This window comes from Arvicanthis niloticus, chromosome 14 (assembly GCF_011762505.2).
Source record: "Arvicanthis niloticus isolate mArvNil1 chromosome 14, mArvNil1.pat.X, whole genome shotgun sequence".
In the NCBI taxonomy this organism is placed as follows: domain Eukaryota; kingdom Metazoa; phylum Chordata; class Mammalia; order Rodentia; family Muridae; genus Arvicanthis; species Arvicanthis niloticus.
This window is the reverse complement of record NC_047671.1, coordinates 66,288,881-66,309,415: the sequence shown is the minus strand read 5'-3', so window position 1 is coordinate 66,309,415 and position 20,535 is coordinate 66,288,881. Positions and strand designations below refer to the sequence as shown.

The 20,535-nt window shown below is 38.2% G+C and overlaps 1 protein-coding gene across 2 annotated transcripts in view; it reads right to left on the bottom strand.

The window, feature by feature from the left end:
* Positions 1-36: 36 nt before the first annotated feature.
* The window catches only part of Dsc3 (desmocollin 3), a 41,146-nt gene continuing 20,647 nt past the window's right edge, over positions 37-20,535 (bottom strand). Inside the window, exons 8-17 of one of the 2 annotated variants that reach the window (XM_034518372.2) lie at positions 19,983-20,117; positions 19,424-19,609; positions 13,237-13,496; positions 12,981-13,123; positions 10,517-10,741; positions 7,116-7,340; positions 5,350-5,471; positions 4,758-5,012; positions 2,718-2,760; positions 2,505-2,637 (exon numbers count right to left, since the gene is read on the bottom strand). In XM_034518372.2, the coding sequence (XP_034374263.1) occupies positions 2,734-2,760; positions 4,758-5,012; positions 5,350-5,471; positions 7,116-7,340; positions 10,517-10,741; positions 12,981-13,123; positions 13,237-13,496; positions 19,424-19,609; positions 19,983-20,117 (1,578 nt within the window). In that variant the 3' untranslated portion in view covers positions 2,505-2,637; positions 2,718-2,733. Of the gene's footprint in view, positions 2,638-2,717; positions 2,761-4,757; positions 5,013-5,349; positions 5,472-7,115; positions 7,341-10,516; positions 10,742-12,980; positions 13,124-13,236; positions 13,497-19,423; positions 19,610-19,982; positions 20,118-20,535 lie in introns of both variants that reach the window. The other variant, XM_034518371.2, reaches the window with a different exon arrangement.

Below are 20,535 nucleotides of genomic sequence, written 5' to 3'. Positions count from 1 at the left end.
TATTACATTTCTCATCAAGAAGTGCTATTTCACACATCCAATGCTTGCTTATTTTTATTTGACAAGTTTCCAAAGCAATTTAATTGTCAAATTAAAGTTGTTTATAACATTGAAAAACAAACTCCAATTGCTCTTTAGAGAGTTAACTGTTTCCTTATAAATGTAAGAAAAAAAATGGTCTGTACATTTACATAAAAACCTAGAGGAGGGAAGGAAAGTGTTACAAAAGGAGAGCTGTTTTTCTTACACACTAAAATAGCACAATTTTCAACTTTACATGCGAGAAGAGAGTAATATTATATGATGTCGTGAACAAAAAACAAATCGACAATTTCAAAGATCTATCATGAAAGTAACCCTCAGGGTAAAATAAAATTAGGAAAAATTTAAAAATTCGAATCAGAATCTTGGATCCATATGAGGTTTGACCAGTGCAACAGTTATGGCCCATCCAAAGACTCATGTAACCTAAACTGGCCTCAAGCTTCTCACATAACTATGGAGAACCTTGAACTCCCTCCATCCTCCTGTTTCTCCCTGCTCCCAAGCGCTGGGGCTACGAGCATGTTGCCACCATGTCTGTTTTATACAGCGCTCATACTTAAATCCTTTATTTTGTCTATGCCAGGTTGAGTTACATCCCTCATTGCAGCCCTCTTTCCTGATCTCATATTCCAAATGAGAAGAGGTCTGAAAAGTGTCTTGCCTGCATAGATCCAAAGTTTCTGTTTCTTCTGTCGGTGATAAACCCCCACTAACAAAGCGAACTGATAAAAATAAAAATAAAGTCACACTGAAGGATGATTGAGTTTCTAGAAGGTTTTGCCAGCTCAGTGAATCTGCTGCAGGGCTTTCCGGCAGCTTTGGCAAACAGGAAAAGGTAGGCTGGGTCTCTGGAATGCTGCTGGAGCTCCTTTCCATAAAGTCCGAATGGGTTCTGGAAACAGAGCTACGATTCTGAGTCAATAGCTAGGAAGGTAACAACAGTTTCCCCAGCTGTCTCCCAGTGCCGCAAAGGCTCCAGACTTAAAGGACAAGGCTCTATTTCAATAACAAGAATGGTGGCATCTGCCTATAATTCTAATATCCAGAGACTGAAACAGGAGGACTGTAAGTTTGAGGCTAGCCAGTACCAATATATAGAGGTAATCCAATTCCCCCAAAGTAAAATTAAAAAAAAGAAGAAGAGGAGAGGAAAAAAGTAGAAGAAAGCATGTAATTTCAGCGGCTGTCAACAATAGGTCCCAAGAAAACCATATCCTTTCTGTAAACAGGAAGCTGTAGGCCCCAGCAGTAGAGTGGGTACAGGGCCAGATCCCGTAGATGGCTTCTAATGTTTGGATGTACAGATTTTTATATATCCTCAAAGTGAATCTACTCTTCCATGTGGATGTCTCTTTCTTCCCCAATAAAACTACAATTTTTGTTTCTAAATTTAAACAAATTACTCAAGCAGACAAGAGCTGGCACGTTTAAGTGTCACACAGCCCACAGTAACCTGGCAGAAGGGAGTCTGCTCCTTTAAGATTCTGATTTCTTGTTACAAGATAAGTCACACAGAGCCTTATTTTCAATTGTCATTTTCCTTTTTGTTGCCTTCGCATTTTAAATGTCACTCGGATGTGTACTTTGGTTACAAATAAACACTGGTTTCAGACCGTGCTGACACACATTAGGCTAGCTTGCAAAATTTTGTTTCCAAAGTCCAATAAAGCATTTGATCCTGAAAATAGAAGGAGGCAGGTCCAAAAGTTTTAAATGTAACCTATCATAAGGTTTTTTCTGCTCTGAAACCTTCTTCCTTAATGTTTTGTTTGTTTCTTAAACCATCCATAGAAGGATGTGATGTTGGTACAACTTAACTGTTTTCAAACTAGTAGTTTACACCAGTCATTTGTTAGGAAGATATCCTCACAGCAGGGTGCATCCTTTACAGACCTTAGTGGCCTCCAATACTGCTGCTTGAACACTTCAGGTCCTCTAGTTTAACCTTTGTGCTCTTTGAAAAGTGGTCAGAGACAAATTGCTTTAACAGTACAAATTGGTAAGAGGAAGACTGCAAAATGGAGAAAGTTCCTTATGTGTGCATAAGCTCCTGGACACACAATGTGGGTATACCCTAGCAGCACTTAGTAGAGACACATGCCCTGCATGCCGCAAGGGTCATGACCCTGTGATAGACTAGGAACTGGAGCACACTGCTCCTACCCCACTTTGCAGGAGAGTTACACACAGCACATAGACCCGGAAAAGATCAGAATTTCACAAATACTTTCTTCTGAATATGTATCAATTCACACTAGACTACAGTCAATATCACACTTCAAGTCAGCATAACTCAAGACCATTTTGTGTAAGTAGTGAGTCTGTTTTACAGGATCCTTGTTTCAAACTTCTGGAATATCTGCTAAGGCCATCTCTAATTGTAACCCAGTAGCATTATCTCTTGGTGCACGTTTCTGCCAATGTAAGAAATTTGGGTTCCAAGTTGTTTAAAAAATCGAGTCCCTCTTCTTCCTGCTTTTCGCTGCAGCAGCCCACAGAGCCAGCTGGAGATCCCCTGCCTTCGTAGTTATAGGTGAGGACATAGTCTTGGGACGGGATGTGTTCTTCGTTCTGATTACACACATGCAATTTCTGTAAGGTCCAAAAAAGAGGATTGTATTATTTTTTTTAAAACAACTTCAACATATGAACAGAAAATTTATTTTATTTACCTTTTATGTTTAATTTTTAACCAGTGTGTCCTCTAATGGAGTCCTACATACAAAAAACGCACATGATTGGTCTATATTACAGCCATATCATAAATCAATATAGTTTGCATTTTAATAATTCATCAAAATAAAAATAGGTTGACAAATGTTATATTTAAGTACATTCAAGTCATCATTAAATATTTATCCCCAAATGTTATGTCTACAGTTGAGGTCAGTTCACAAAATAGAGACAATATGCCAAGTGGTTGGAGTTTGTAGGTGGATACCAATTGGTCCAGGTTTGAAGTAACTGTAGTTTACTAACTTACGTTACTTTAAGTCAACCTCTCCTCCAATGTCACCTTGTTATTTTGGGAAACTAATGATAGAAAGAGCAATGCATGAAAGTATACTTCTTATGCTCATCACTTGTAAGGGTACAATGACCATGAACTACAGCTCCGTCGTGTGCAGCGACAAAGGACATTAAAAATAAATAAATATGAATTTCCAACATAGCCATAAGTCAGAGATACACCCCCAGAAAAGCAGTAAAATTAAAAGTATCCATTTAACTCACACTGCAGAAATTATACTTGTGCTCTGATGCAGCCAAGCCTTTGGCCGCCTCTGCTTTGCCCTCTGTACTATGTCCCGCCGATCTGTCTGCCTTATCCTCAGTACTATGTCCCGCCGACCTGTCTGCCTTATCCTCAGTACTATGTCCCGCCGACCTGTCTGTCTTATCCTCAGTACTATGTCCCGCTGACCTGTCTTCCAATCTTCAAGCTTCTCTATGATGACCTGAAGTCCTTCCCTAACCCTCAGCTCACAACCAACTGCTACCAACTGTTTTATCCATGACCTTGCTAGCCTCTTCTCCCATTACCTGTTATGACACTGAAGGGCACTCCTAAGTGAGTGCCTGGAATTCTACTTCTCATAATCTCACACGAATGCCATCTTCAAATATAAAACATGTAAACATTTGAGTATGACAATATATAAATAAAAATAATAAAGGCATGCAGTGACCAAGATCCCTCTTCTAGAATATTATCCGTGTTCTATCCATTACAGAACTAAACATGTCTGCTGCAATATTTGCTAGAAGCACACCAGTTCTCTCTGGTTCAAACTTGGAAGTAGTTTGAGCAAGAATGTTTAAACGGGACCTGCCTGACATACAAATCACATGTGAGATTTTGTTTACACACACACACACACACACACACACACACACACACACCAGTGCAATTAGAATCTCCCAGAATGAAACAGTCATATTTTTAAAAGCTTTCTAAAACTGTTGATTTCGACTGAGACGCACTTATTTAACCCTTTCTTCCTCACCTCTCTAGATAAGACCCTTTATATCTGCATAATATGCTTTGTATATTGAAAACAATCCATATGGTGATGTGTTGTATATTTCAAAATTACCAAGCATAAATTTCAAATGTCCCCATGAACTGAGTCCTTTCGTCATTTTCTATTGCATATGTAGCCGATCCCTCAACACACCCCATAAATGTGTGCAATGATAACTCATCCACTTAGAGTCGAGTAGAAAATTAAACTAAGTAAACAAATGAATATATGGCTTGAGTTAAGTGTTCAGCTTTCTAAATTAAAGTTGCACCTCAGGAAAGTGTGCCAGTCTTTAACCTAAAGCTGCATTCAGAGGTTTGTGTTTTCAATGTTTTCAGAGCAAAATACAAACTAGATTTGGGAAACACATTATTTGTGAGGAACTAGAATTTTTCTTCACATTCTTTTCTTATCAGAGGAGTTAATAAGATAGAGATACACTTTAAATTAACCATTTGGGCAGATATTAGAAGCTTCTGGATCTTGTAAGGGTCTAGAAACTGAACAAATGTGACAGAGGAATAAAAATATTTTAAAAATTAAAGACTGTAACAAAACCAAGGAATTTTTAAATGACTACCAAGAGGAGACACATAAATGCTGTGGCAAAGCAGTTTCTGGGAGTGTACATAAGTTTCAGTGTCAGATTGTTCTCCACTTCAGAGTAAAACACCTAAGGAAACTCACCTCACCAAGTCGCGGCTGTGTGAAACTGTGCCACTCGGAGTAAGTGTATCTGCAGTTGTCAGTCTCCATGTTTCCTCCCCTGTAGGAATCCAGAGTGTGGTGATGTCCAGCCACACGGCAGGAATCCAGGGTCTGGTGTCCTTTCATCATCTCAATGGTCTCCTGCCCACCATTCCTCATTCCTGACCCCATTGTGCCACAGAAGTTTTGGCTGGAGTTGTTGGCAGTGTGAGTGGTGAACCCATTGGCAGAGCACTGCATTATAACAAAGTAAGACATCAGGGGGTTTCAAAGGAGCTCACACATTGCAGAAAGCAATCAGAGTGACTAGTGTTCTAAAACATTCACAACAACAAAAGAATAAGATTGAATCAATGCTATAAAAAGCAGAAACATTAAATATGAAGAGTAAATCTGTTTTATGAAGTTCAGTATGTGCCACACCGTAAGCTCTGGAATACTGATAGACTGAAGACTTACAGTTCATAAGATTCCCAACCCTTTACAAATACAAATTAACTCCTACCAACTTCACAGGGATGAATTTTAAAACTATAGAGATAATTATTCACTCACCACAGAAGTGACTTACCACTCTGTCATCCCCTGGTGCTTCAGTATTTGATATAATTAAGTTTTGCTGTGCTAAATCTTCAGGGAAATGCTTTCCTTTTTTGGTAGTAACAACTCCACATACTAAAGTTAGCAGTACCGCTAAGTAAAAATAAGAAGAAATACATTTTTTAAGATTATGCTTAATTTTCCAAACATAGAATAAAGCAACCATCCTTTATTACTTATTCCCTGGGCCAAAGGGGGACAATAAGAACATTAACTGTGGCTTCCTTTGAATTATCTCTGCCTTTCAAATCTCACAGGCACAATTTGAAATGTGCAGTATTTTGGTGATATTTCTAACAGAAAGTGTGTGAAAGTGTTTAGAATCATGAGTTCAGTTGTAGATCTTAAAAGTAGCTAGTATTTATTTAAGTCAAACATTAATGATATTTACTAATCCTTAGGAAATCAGTTTGCCAATTGCAAAATAAAAAAAAAAAAGAAATAAAATTTTAAAAGCCCTTTTTTTCCTTAGGTCAGATTGTCTTCAATTAACAAAATTAAGCACATGTTGTATCTTATCTAGACTTGCATCCTACATCATAATAATAGGAGATTTAAGATAACATGACCACTAAACCAACAGTAATAACAGCTATTTACAATGGTCCAGAAGACCCTCTAGCACACTGACAAACTGTAGCTACAATTCCAGCCCACCACATGTTTTTGTATGGCCTGTGACCTAAGATTTCTAAGCCCTTAAATTGTTGAAAGAAAATAATTATGAATAATTCATGATATGAAAATTACAGCTTGGTCCTGGTCTACATAGTGAATTCCAGAACAGAGAAGGCTACACAATGAGCCTTTGTCTCAAAACAAAAAAACAAACAAAAAAACAAACTAACAGACAAAAAAAAACAAACAAAAAACTTAAACAAACAACCAAGCAAACAGAAAAAAAAAGAATAAAAGGCACAGGAATTCAATGTTTAGCATGCAGATGATGTGCTGAGACAACCCCACTATGCCTCTCTTCAGATATGCTCAGTGATGGTACAGATGTCTCAGACTTCAGGCCACCCAGATGGCTCTGATATTGATACCACCTGTCTCCTGAAGGACCACTGTGCCTCCTTTTCCCTCACCTCCTTCTGGTTTCATTTCCTGACCCTTCTCCCTTCAATCACTCAACACAGGAGTCTCCACACCATTGTTTGACTTCATCAGACCTAATTGTACCATATAGTCTTTGAAAGACCGTGTGCCACACAGCCGACTCCCCAAATCATGTCATGTAGGCATGCCCTGGTGATCTAGCCATGTGTTGAAATGTGTGGCCATGACTAATGATCTAACACATGCACAGCAGCATGGTCATTCTACTCACTGTAATCCAACTTTTCCCTCCTGTCAAAATAAAACATTTTGGTGATCGTTGTTGAATTTTTTTGGTTCTATTTTGTTGTCTCTTTGAATGTACTAGTCTAAGAATTTCACACTAATTTACTCGATTGTACCCCCGAAAGAGTAGATTGTTTCTATACATGAAAAAAAAGGAAGCAGAAATAAGTAAGCTAAAGACTTTTTTTAACAATTGTGTCCAAGCATGCAACCTGTTATGTTCCCTCATGTAGCGACTACTCAAGCAGAACTCAGCTGCTACAGAAAACAGCGGTAACCTGTAAAAGGACTCAACTGTTGATGGCTGATTGTTTATATTCATTTCCCAAGATCCTTTTTGATACACTCGTCTTTCAGTTCTCATTTTAACTTTGAGTGAATGAAAGTACTTACAAAATAGCAGAGCAATGCCCAGCAAGATGGCAAGGATGGCCCACTTCCCCAGGGTGGCTCCCGCACTCCTTGATCTGGCCAGACATTGGCTGGGATGAGTACAATCGCACAGGTTCACTCTCAAGGTTTTGGTTGCAGATTGGCCTGCTCTGTCTTTTACGGTAACAGGAATGTTGTATATTTGAACATCCGCAGTTTTCTGATAAGACAGGCGGGCAGCTGTATCTTTGAAGAAAATAAAGATTTTATTTCGATTGATTGATTTTGCATGGACAGGTGCACACATAAGTATGCTTAATTATAGAGATCCCATAAGAACCTCAGGTATCATTCCCCCAGGAACTGACCACCTTAATTTTTGGATCTCTCATTGCCTAGCACTTGAAGATTAAACTAATCTATGCCTGCCACCAAGCCCAGTATTCCAACCATCTCCTGCCCAACTACCAGTACTAGGATTACAAACTGCTACTGCTCTATCCTGATGTTTTCATGTAGGTTCTGAGGACTTGGGTCTTCATGGTTGCACAGACAATGCTTTCTCGACTGAGCTCTGCCTAGCCCATTGCTATTTGTAATGAGTGCTTATTATTTCCTCAGAATCTATTTTACCACTCTTGTTGGGAAACAAACAAACGAACAAACAAACAAAGCTACCAAATTCAAAAAATGCAAGGAAGGAGGGGGCTGCCTTTGATGCCTTCAACCCTCTCTAGAAATTAACATTTTCTTAGACATGTTCCCCCACCCCCTGTAATTCTATGAAAGAAAACTTTAAAAAATAAATTTGGATCCAGGTAAGGAATGCACACCTAAGTTTCTAGTACCTGAGACTAAGGGGGTCGCAGTAGGACAGTGAATTTGAAACTAGCCTAAGCTACTTAGTGAGAGACCCTATTTCAAAAGGCCAAAACACTAACAGTGGTAATGATACTAATCCGGTATTGGAATGCCCTAGTAGCATTCCAGCAATATCTTATTTCTCCTAATCTATACAGCGTAAGAATTGGCTCTTAATGTTGGGGTCAAATTTTTCTTTAATTCCAGCTCATATGCTGTTAAAGAATCAGTACTTGCAGATACACAGAGAATGTTCTCAGTTTTCAAGCTCTAAGCTGTAGAGGGAGTTTCCCTAATTGTTTCCTTATTTGTTGATTGGCTCAATAAAGACGGCAGAAGTTAATTGTTGGGCGAAAGAAAAAGTGGGATTTCCAGGGGAACAGAAAGAGATGGGAGGAGAGGATTGGTAGACCAAGAGCTGCAGACATGTAGGTTTCTCGGAGTGCTGATAGTTTGTGGCCTCTGCTGTTGTGCCTGCGGAGGCCAAGGAAGATGGGGCAAGATCATCTTCATCCAGCCTCTGAGTTATCTGGTCAATTTTAAAATATAAAAGTCTCTAATGTTTTTCTTTCACAGGGCTAAAGGGAGCTGGGTGAGACCTGGGCAGCCATTACACTAGGCAAGCAGCAAGTGGAGACCGGGAGAGCTAGCGTGGGAGCTGAGTCAGACCGGAGCTGCTGTTAGTGGTTGGCAGACCAGCCACAGGAGTGAAGGGCCTATGGATTGCGAGCCATAGCTCTAGGTGTTCTCAGGAGGAACAGGGGTGGAATGGAAGTAGAGCCAGAGGAGGCATGACCTCGGAGCTAAGTCATAAGGGGCTGTGGCACCGGACAAGGAGACCAGGAAAGGAGAAGTGCTTCCTAAAATTACACTCAACACTAAGCCATTTACTTTTCGTTGTCTGTCTTTTAACCCACTAGAAAAGACAATGTTTCAGAAAGCATAGTACTTCCTATATGATTAATGCCTTGTATGTAGAAATAATCTCCAAAACAGAGCTAATTAAACTACTTCTCACTACACAAAAACATGACCATTTACATTGTAACACTTTGGTTTTTTTTATCAGCTATGAATAGTCAACTGCCCACAATTGTCTTGATAGCTTATTTGAATAATGTTATCATCAATTAACCAAAGCTCTATAGACTTTCAGTGGAAATTATAACATCCTTGGGTTTTAATAATCGAACAAGTAAGAGGTCACAGCAACATAGAATATAGCCAGAAAACTCCTGGAATTTGTACAGCTTAAATGTTGGGTTTGGCTACACCTTGGGTTTTCTAGCACCTGAAAGCTTGCTAGAAAACTATGAATGGTTCTTGGATTACATTAGAGCACTTACCAACACCAGTATCTAAGGAAAAATTATGCAAATCACTGCCTTTTCTCAAGACCACTGGATAAACTAAAGCCATATCATATAGTTGTAATAGTTCAACAAACTTGGAGCTTCCTTATTATTCAGCTCAACCCTCATCCCAATCATCTTCTGACACTACTGTCATATAGATAAGACATACATCTGGATGCAACATGGCCTCCTTTCCACAGTCCCAATCCATAACCCACTGTCACCTACAGTACAAAGGTCTGTCTCCTCAGCTTAGGACATAGCCCTCACCACCTAACTTCACGCTTCTATACCCAAGTACTTAGCACTCCCGAGAAAATCTTCAAACTCTGATGACTCCCAATCACCACTGCCCGATCGTGCTTGTTTTCCTTCGTAAATATCCTTTCATTAAAACACCGATTAAGCAGTAACTTTTCAAGTAGTTATTATGTGCTAGGCACTGGGCTCAGTGCTGAAAATGAGAGAGGACAGCTAGTAAATTCCAGTCATACAAGGTGTAGTTTATAGCATATGATGGAAAATGTTACAGGACCCTTCAGATACTTCTGGGGATGATTCTCGGAGCCTAAGCATCTGCTCTGAGGTGCTGCCTGCCTGACTTATTCATATACATACATATATATATATATATATATATATATATATATATATATATATATATTTAGAGTATGCAGCCTATTTGACTAGTAGTAAGCAATCCATAAATTTTATGTTAGAATGAAACTAAGACACAGTGAAGGTAATCTTTCTAGGCAGAAAAGAACAGCATACATAGAGTTTAGTAGAATGAAAGAACATGGTAATAGGAACTGGAGAGATAGCTCTGTTGTTCCTGAGGGCCAGGGTTCACTCATATTGGAGAGTTCTTAACTGCCTATAACTTCAGTTCCTGGGAATCTGACACCCTCTTTTAGCATCTATGAACATGCAAACACACATGCACACGGGCAAATGTAAACGTGCTACAGAGAGATACATAGACATGCACATACACTTGCACACACACACACAGAGAGAGAGAGAGAGAGAGAGAGAGAGAGAGAGAGAGAGAGAGAGAGAGAGAGAGAAATTCATGCATTGGGAAAAGCTAATTTAACATCCTAAACTTTTATATCATACTTTGTGCAAATTAATATGTAAACCCTCCAATAGTTAGTTATTCTGCTGTTTCAAATCACATGAATTGTTATCTTTCTGGAATACCATTAACTTGGTTGAGGGTCCAGATTCTGTTAACTTCTGGAGGAGAGTTTGCCAAGTTGAACTGAAAGGGAGGGCCATGGATGGGTTCATCAGGATCCACAGCTGAAATGTCTGTATATCCCATCTTTGGCTTGCAGATGACAATATAATCTTGAATTATCTCTGGTGCGTTGTCATTCATATCCTCAATGTTCACTGCAAGTGTTCCTGTGCATGATTTACCCTCTGAGAAGGGAAAGGGACAAGGCTCAGTGCTGGTCTCAGATTCTTGTCTTAGAGTCTCCACAAAGCAAAATAAACCATGATCTCTATTTTTATACACATACACAAATACATAATTTTACATCTAGGTCCAGCACATGAGAGAAAACATGTGGTATTTGTCTTTCCGAGTCTAGCTCTTTTCTCTTAACATAATGAATTCTGCTTGTGTCCATTCCCCGCAAGTGCCACTATTTATTTTTCTCCACAGAAATATGAGATCCCACTGTGTATATGTAGTATGTTTTCTTTATCCATGATGGCCATCTAATCTAGTTCTATTTCCCAGCTCTTGTGACTATCGCAGCATGTCACATGGAGGCATGAGTTGCTGAGTGGTACAGATAAAAATCTATATTTCCTGAAAATATGATCTTTGGTTATTAGATGAGTGAGGAATATGAACATAACTGAGTAAAAGCTACAGATTGTCTAAGGTGGTTCCTGCTGTTGATAATATCAGATACAAGTTTCAACAAGCCCTTTGCCAGAATTACTATAAATGATTAGAAGGAAATGCTGAATTGAATGCTCTCTTTCCTTGAGTTCACAGATGTTAATGAGTCATGATGAAGAATAATATAGAAATATTATAGAATTATCATTCTAGTCCCAGGTTGCATTCAAACCCATAGCGAGGTGTTAATGTATTACATAAAAACTCCACAACCAAATATTCTAATGCATTGAGTACAAGGTCATACAAAACATCGAAATTATTGTTATTTAAAATAAAGCGACGGGTAGAGGAAATTTACTTTAAAAACTAGAATTCAAGTTTAGAAGGATTTAATAATCAGCTGAATGAGTAAAAGAGAGATGGGAATGCCAACCTACTCACAAAAACTTCCACCTGAAATGTGCCCTGTCTGCAAGATGTGCAAGGATAAAGATGGAGCAGAATTTGAGGGAATGGCCAATCAATGACTGAACCAATGTGAAACCCATCCCATGAGAGAAAGTTACCCCGGCACTATTTGATATTCTGCTGTACTTGCAAACAGGAGCCTAGCATAACTGTCCTCTGAGAGGCTTCACTCGGCAGCTGATAGAAACAAATGCAGAGACCCGAAGCCAAAAACATTGAGCAGAACTCTGGGAATTATGAGGAAGAGGGGAAGAAAATACTGAAGAAACCAGAGAAGTCAAAGACACCACAAGAAAATCTGCAGAGTCAACTAACCTGGGGTCATAGAGGTTCACAGAAGCTGAACCACCAATCAAAGAGGATTCATGAGACAGATCTAGTCCCCCCTACACATATGTAACAGATGAGCAGGTTGGTTTTCATGTGGGACCCTTAACAACTCTTGCCTGTCTTTGGCTCCTTTTGCCCTAACTGGGCTTCCTGGTCCTGCCTAGTCCCACTGCAACTTGATATAACAAGGTAGGTTGATTATCCATGAGAAGACACCCCTTTTATGAGGAAGTAAGAAATGAATGGAGAGGAGGAAATGTGAGATGGAGGGACTGTGGGGAGTTGAGGGATGAGAAGCTGCAATCAGCATGTAAATTTAATTAATTAAAATTAATTGCTTTATTGAAAATTAATTAACTAATGGGGGGGAAGCCTCCAGGTAAAGTGACACAAAGGTACATGAAGAGTCTGAGGAGACCACTGCATCTAATCTCATGGTTAAGTTTGATCATTGTCCTTTATCACAAAGCTGTGCAAGAACTAAGCTCTTGCAAATGGACTATAAACAGAATATGTTTATTGTTATTTAGCTGGACATGAGGCTCACACTTATAAACCCAACACAGGGGAGGCTAAAGTAGGAAAATTGCCACAACTTAAAGACCAGCCTGAGTTATAGAGTGGACTTGAATCATCTCAGGCTACAGAATAAAACTTTATGTCAACAACAAAAGCATCTTTCTGAATGTGGAATGCAACCCTATAGCACTCAGTATGCTGAGGCAGGAGGATCAGGAATGATAAAGTTCATTCTTGGCTATATGATGAATTTAAAAGCCTCTTTAGCTACACAAACAAACCAAAACAGCAAAACAAAACAAACAAACAAAGCCAGAAACAATGGTATCTTCTCACCAAAGTCATTTCCTAGGGCAACAAGAGAGATACTAGTCTTGAGGTAATTTTCAATAATTATGTATATATATATACCATAATATTAATTCACCATAAGAATAATTACGATTTATTCTTCTATTATAAAATTTCAAATTAATACTTTGTTACCTTGGTCAATTGCCATGACTGTAATATTGTATAAGTCATTTCTGGGAGCCATGGTTTCTCTGTCTAGGATTTTTGATATGGTGAGCAACCCTGAAATTTCTTCAATGCTGACCCAGTCTTTAGGATCCTGCAATTTTTTGTACCTATTAATAAAAAGAAATTTTGTAAGTCTTTGGTGTCGTAACATACCTCAAATCAAGTTGCCTGTTTCAATTTTGACAACTGCATCAGCACATGGCTGCAGAGACTTGTATACCTTAAGCCATTGCTATTCTTGGTTTCAGGGTCGTAGGCCTTGTAGCCGTTGATCTTAGACCCAACTGCTGAGTTCTCTTTGATGCGCACGTATTGCTCAGGGGGCTTGCATTCTGGTCCCTCATTCTGATCCCTCACATGAACTGTAACCACGGCCCGGTTCATGGTGGGTATTCGGTTTGCAACATCTCTAATGAATGGAGCTTCGTTGTTCACACCAATCTCTAAGGTCACTTGACGATTTTCTTCATAATCCAGTGGCTTTAAAATAGAGAATATTCATTTCACCTCAATACACAGTACATTTGATATTTCAAGTAAGCGATCACATGGCCAGGGCTGCATGATACATTCACACTCTTTATTAACAGTGACTTCTCTCCCTTGATGAAGCTGTGATCCTATGCTGACCAGCTTTGGCCAAGGCTCACCTCCAAAATCTCCAAAGATAACATGACATAACAGTGGAAAAGAAATTCCTTAACTATTTTTTGGCTTGTTAGTTTCATTCTTTTAAGGAAAATTATTTTGAACCTGGGAATACTACAGAATTATGCCCATGTCTAATAGGCACGATTCAGGGCTCTAACTCTGGTATTTGAGAAATCTTGTAAAGTTGGATGTCTCTAAAAGGTGAAAAAAATTTATTTACTTTCTGACTGTGGATATTGTAAATGTCTGGTTGTTGTTGTATTTTGTTGTGTTTATGAGGCTCTCAGATTCTGCTTGGTTTGGTTTCTATTGCTGTCATTTGTATATTTCCATCTCTGTGCAATTAAAACCAAGCCTTACTGTGTAAAACTCACTGTATAGTCCAAGTTGGCTTAAAACTAGGATGATCCTCCTTTCTCAGTCTTGCAAGTGCTGAGATTACTGGTGTGTCCCCTTACTCAGCTCCCAAATATCTATTTTAAGTATCCTTATATGAGACATCTAAGTGAGGCATCTCTAGTCTGTATTTCCTCTAATCAAAATCTACCAAGGATCTCATTTCTTCTTAGGAATCCATTCTGTTTTTGATGATTTCTTCCTGAATGGTGTAATGCTGCCTTCTGTTACACAAATTATATTCTTGACAATTTAAGAATGGCACCTTGGCATTGTTTGTCATTTATTACATGAACTTCTCACAACAGAAATGCAGACGACTATCAACATGATAAACTCCATGGTGATTGCTGCTGATGTACAGTACAGCTTTAAGCAGAGTGTGTAAATTCACTAAATCTTCACACCCGTGTGCAGAAGGAATGTCATTATTACCCCAATTCTACACAGAAGCAGTATGTAGGAGTCAAAAACTTTCATTTGGGCAAGAGTTTGAAGACAGGTAGCTTGGCCACAGACCATTTCCTTTATGGGCACATTTTAATCTTTATTAATTTGGCTCATTGGCTTCCAGAAACATTTAAATAAATGCCTTAGTTATAAGTGATATTTTACTGGACATTTTATTTATATACATTTCAAATGTTATCCCTTTTCCTGATTTCCCCTCTGCAGACCCCCTATCCTGTCCCACTCCCCCTGCTTCTGTGAGAGTGCTCCCCCACCCACTCACTCCCACCTTACCACCTTAGGATTTCTCTACATTGGGTCTTGGAGCCTTCATGGGACCGATTTTTAAAACAAAACAACCTAGCAAAATCCAAAAACATTATTTTCTGCTCTACTGCGAAGGACATCACAGAATGTTTTCTCTGATCACCTCTATACCTATCAAAATAGTCACTGGCTGAAAACTGAACAAAATCCAAAAAGATATGTGAGGGGTTAGAGAGATGTTTCAGGGGTTAACAGTGCTTGCTGCTGTCCCAGAGAATCAGAATGTTGCTCCTAGAATCCTTGTCAGGCATCTCACATCAGCTGCCAATAATTGTAGTACTAAGGGATTTAACAGCCTCTTCTAGCCTACATGGGCACCTCATACATAAGTTATACATACATACATGCATGCATGCATCAATTTAAAAATAACTGATGAATAAAATTATTTTCATACTGCCCTCATACCAAATATTAACAGGTTAATATTCTCTAAAAATCAAAAATGTTTGCTAAATCTTAGCAAACCTATGGAATGCATATGAAGTTATTCTTATTACTAATCCAGAATTGGGAAGCAAGAAGATGAAGATTTATTTGTTAGATGCTGCTGAGGACCATCTCACATGTCTTGTGCTGGGGCAGCCACACATAGACATGAAGAACACTGAACAATGAGGAAGTTGGGAGGACATCCAGGTAACCCTGAAGGCTCTGGCTGAGTGCGGCTTCAGGATCCAGGACAGCTTGCTGTAGAGCCTCATAGTATCTTCCCCTCAACTTTGTGGCCCAAAGTCAATGTGGCAAAGAGTGCAAGTTCTCTCTACACTAAGCTGTGCATTTGTTTCGCTAATTTAAAAAAAATATTCAAAAATATCTCACATCTGCATGGAAGTTTAACAAGTTTCCTAAAAATCCTGGAGAGTGACTCCAGGTCCTTCCATGTAAAAATGGCCAAGATCTGTAACTTCTCCATTCAAGCTTATTTGGATCAATACAAATTGACAAGTTCTAGACAACTAAGAGAAATATATCCAAGTAATTCTTGATTCAGTCAACAGATTATTCAACTCTTGCATGTATAAAAGAAGAAATTAAGTGTGTTCTTCTCTAGGACATTGTCCTGACTAATGATGAAGAGCCAGGCTATTGGAAATGAAGAATTCTTTTAGATTAATCAAACTCACCTTCCTCATTCTTTTTTTTTTTCTTTTGAGTTGGCATATATACATTTGTATGTGTGTATGTGTGTTTATTTCATATATAATACATAATAATTTTATCACACAATAGATTATGGTCACTGTTTCCTACCCCCAACTCCTCCCAGATCCTCCCTACCTCCCCACCTGTCCAACTCCACGTCCTTTCTCTTTAGAAAACAAACAGGCAAACAAATAAACCAGAATAAAACAAAGAAACAAACACCAACGTTTTTTCTCAAATTTTAAGAAAGGCTACTCTTTGCAGACATGGTCAAGGAATTCCAAGTGCTGTGCTTAGTGTGTTTGATTTATGAAAGAAAGAGCACTCGTGAGGTTGAAAGGTACCTAAGGATGGAGCTCCACAAGTCTTTTCCTAGAAAAGTCACCTTTCAAGGTGAGTGTTGGCTGTTGTGAGAATGCTCTGATGAATTTGGTTTTCTAAGATTTTGTGGAAAAAGAAATATATATATATGATAGAATGCAACATGGCAGATACAAATGCATTGGATAAAAATATCAGAAAAACAGTAATATTAACAAAGGAGTTGATTTAGAAAATCAAAATATTTTAGAATGTGAATTCAGAAAAGTAGAACTTAATTAAAATTCTAATAAGCAAAGAACCTTTCATGTCAGTGAAAACATACTTTACCATGATATGACGCTGGAAGAGCAGTGTGTGATAGTAAAGGCACTACGTCAGGTGAATAGCGCTCTGGCTGAATGACAGGGTTTCCTGTCCCAGGAGGGAAGGATAGACATTGAGCTGCAGTTGCATGTGGAGCACAAGCAACAGGTCTTACTCATGTGGGTCACAGCATGTGACTGCTCTTGGACTCAGTCTCCTTATTAATAAACTGAAAGTGATACTAGAAATAAGCATCTGGGGTTATGAAAGTCAAGTACATTTTCGAATTCAATGCTGTTGGTTTTTTCTACTCTCTTTTAAAAAACAAGAAAGTGGGAATGTAAATTGTGTATTTATCTGAGTGTGTGTGCTCATGTGTGTTGCATTGTACAGGTGCACACACATGCAGGTTTGAAGTCCAGAGAAGGCTGGACTTCTGGAGTCTGCGTCTATCACTCTCCACATTGCTTTGAGATAAGATCTCATACTGAACCAAAGTTTACCATTGTGTCAAGCCCAGCTTTTACGTAGGTGTTGGGGGGTTCAGACTCAGTTTCTCATGCTGAAAATTAAGCAATCTTAGTCACTGGGCCAGCTGAGCAGCATCTGATACTTTACAAAACAAGGATCAAATTAATAATGATTCTTAACAGCAACTGTACAAAAAAAAGGAACTGTAGACAAATCTCATTTGTGGCTAAGAATGTAAATTCTAGACACAAATTAGGGAAACAAAACTCGGGGGGGGGGAACTATTATAATAAACCAAGTTCAAGGGTGGGCATGGCTGAGGTGAATGGTTTTCAGGGATGGCTGCATACCAAAATATTGTGAGGAATCTTCATGGATTCCTAAGGTTCAGTTCATATTCATTAAATCAGAATTTTCAGTGCTACACTCTGAGATTATAGAGTTGACTTTCTTCCTTGAATATATATTAGAGCCCGTTTTAGAAATAGATGCATGAGTCTTGCCTCAACCTTTTAAAACAGATTCTATTAGCCTATGATGTGTGTGTATGAGAGAGAGAGAGAGAGAGAGAGAGAGAGAGAGAGAGAGAGAGAGAGACATTTAAAGTGTCAAATGAGAAGCTGGCAAGGCTTACTGATTCCTCTAGAAGAACATAGATGCTAAGGAAGAAGCCGGTAATTTCACTAAATATTTTTAGTTTTAAACTAATCTCTGAATAGTTTGATTATTAAAATCAATCAAATTGAAGTAAATAATGCATTTATTGATTATAGGTTATAGGTTAAATAATGGATCGTCTATTCTCATGTAAGCACTTGATATGCCTGGCATTTGGTAAATGACAGTTTACTGCTAGTGTTAGTTTACTAGAGGGTATAGACATGAAACTGTAACTGGGCTCTATGAGAAGAGACTGCAAACAGTTGCTAGGATGTGAATACACTCTGCTAAAAATTGGCTTACTGGGGCATGGTGTCATGGAAAGGTCACCAGCATGGGAATTTTATAAGCCAGATTTTCAATCCAGGATGGATGATTGCCTTGGACCTTTCAGGATTTTCCTCTATCACCATCAATCTGCTTATTATTATTACTTATTACTATTACTATTACTATAAGTTGCGGGCATTAATACCTTATCCTAAAAAAGAAGAAACATCTAAGGTTAAGTCATATACAATCTCTTCCATTGACTGTCATATTTCATTGATTGTGACTGTCACTCACAGTTCAGAACTACTGATTATTTTTAAATACTTTATTCACTATATGTAGAAATATAATTATGTTATGTATAGACCAGTTCATACCTATTAATTATTTTAAATATTAAATGTATTCACTACATGTAGGATTATAAATTATGTTAAATGCAAAGCTATGAATTTGCATCCATAATTACAAATATAAGTGAAACTGTCATGTTATAAATAATGGAAATAAATGTTTCAAGGTTTGCAGGGGAGAAAATATTTTAGTCTGTATATCTGAAATTCCGTGAAAATGAGCCAGTGAAGCATGAACATGCTGAAATGGATGTCTGATACTGAGATTGCATATCTGACTATCCACATTTGGACAAAACTTTCTAGGCCTTGATATACAATCGCTTAGAGTTCTCACATAAGAAAACAAGTAAAACCAGCAAGGTTACCATATATTCTCATTAATAAGTAAGTGGCCCTTAGTCAGTGAATAGACATACCACCTGCCTACAGGACACTGTTACCTTTTATTCTAGGATAGAAATATATGAACAGATGTTCTTGTCAAACAAAGACCTTCCTGCCCTTAAAACTTGAGACCAAGAATATAGCATCCAGCCAAATAACCATGTGCACGATAAAAATAGATCTATTCATAGGTGTCTTATATAATACTGTATTCACCCTAGGTATTGTCTGTTAGGGTTAAAATGCAAACAGGCATATCACCTAGAAAGAACAAGAAGCATGTGCGGCTCCTAATTTACATTGAGAACAGGCCCTGGGGAAGGTAAGTCTCAAATGGACACAGCAGCATTTAAAAAAAAAATGTATCTCTTATAAACATAGGCTCAGGCTCAGGAATATAAGTTGCAAAGACAGTGACTCATGCAGAATTATACTAAGAATTTAAATAGAGCTTGCTAAGTTTCGGAGGGATGTCACTGAAGATACAGAGATCATCATAGTTTACCAGTATTCTGGCATACACTAGGAGAAAAGAAAGATGGCAGTCATGTGGACACAGACACATTAACCTGTTCTCTTTATCACAAGCTACTATAGAATTCTGATGAAGCTGTCGAGCTGACGAAACCACTAAGTGACACACGGTTCTACTAGTTATCCATTTACCTTCACAACACACAGAACACCCTCGTTTGTCGCTGGGTCTGTTGTGATTTTGAACCAGCCTTTTTCATTTCCTTTTAAGATGGTGAAATTTGCCTTCCAGTTGGCACTGCTAACCATGTCCTTATCATCTACAGGTATGCGCAAGACTTCGACATTGTATGTATTTTCCTCCACAGCAGTTTCATACTGAAAGAAATGAAAGTCACTTAAACCTTTACTTGTAATAGAAAACCTTTCACAAAGTAAAATGTTTCTTAATTTCCAAAAGAACATGTTTTCATAGGGTTTACATAGATTACCTAAAAGCATGATCACAGATAGTCTTGTTTCATGAAAATTTAAGAAAAAGAATATTTTCTGCAAATGTAGAGTAATGTGATTATACTTCAGCAAGAGGTAGATCACACCAATACTAAAATTAGGAAGCAGAGGCTACGTGTAGATGTGTGCATTATGTATTTGAACTGCAGTTTTATTCATAAATGAACACATGCCTCAAAGTTGCCAAAATAAACAGAAATAGCTGAAACAAAGATAAGTTTGGGTTTTCTAAACTTACGGCATTTTGTCTGAACGTGGGCGCATTGTCATTGGAATCCTGCACAGTGATGATACAAGTCGATGTACTGATTAGTCCAAAAAATTGGCCGTTCATATCCTGGACTTTCATTATCAGTTTGTACTTGTCTACAACCTGAAAGTAAAACAATTATTTAATTGACCCAGGCACTTGTTTAGACTCATAAGTGAAACCTGTTTCTCACATTCTTTTGCTTGTTTTTATTTAATTTATGTATTTAGCTACACTCTTAATATTTTGTAGAGAAAGGTAACTTGAAAAGGACATTCTGAGAATTTAAACATGTCCTAACAGGAAACCAGAAAGTCAGAGATGGACTACAAAGTAATTACATTTAAGTTTTACAGTACTTTTCAGCAAATGTAAGTGTTGTCTGGAACAGTGGTTCTCAACCTTCCTGATGCTGTGGCTCTTTAGTATAGTTCATTGTGTCGTGGTGACCCCCCCAACCATAAATTTATTTTCATTGCTATTTCATAACTGTAATTTTGCTACTGTTATGAGTTGCTATATAAATATTTTTGGAGATAGA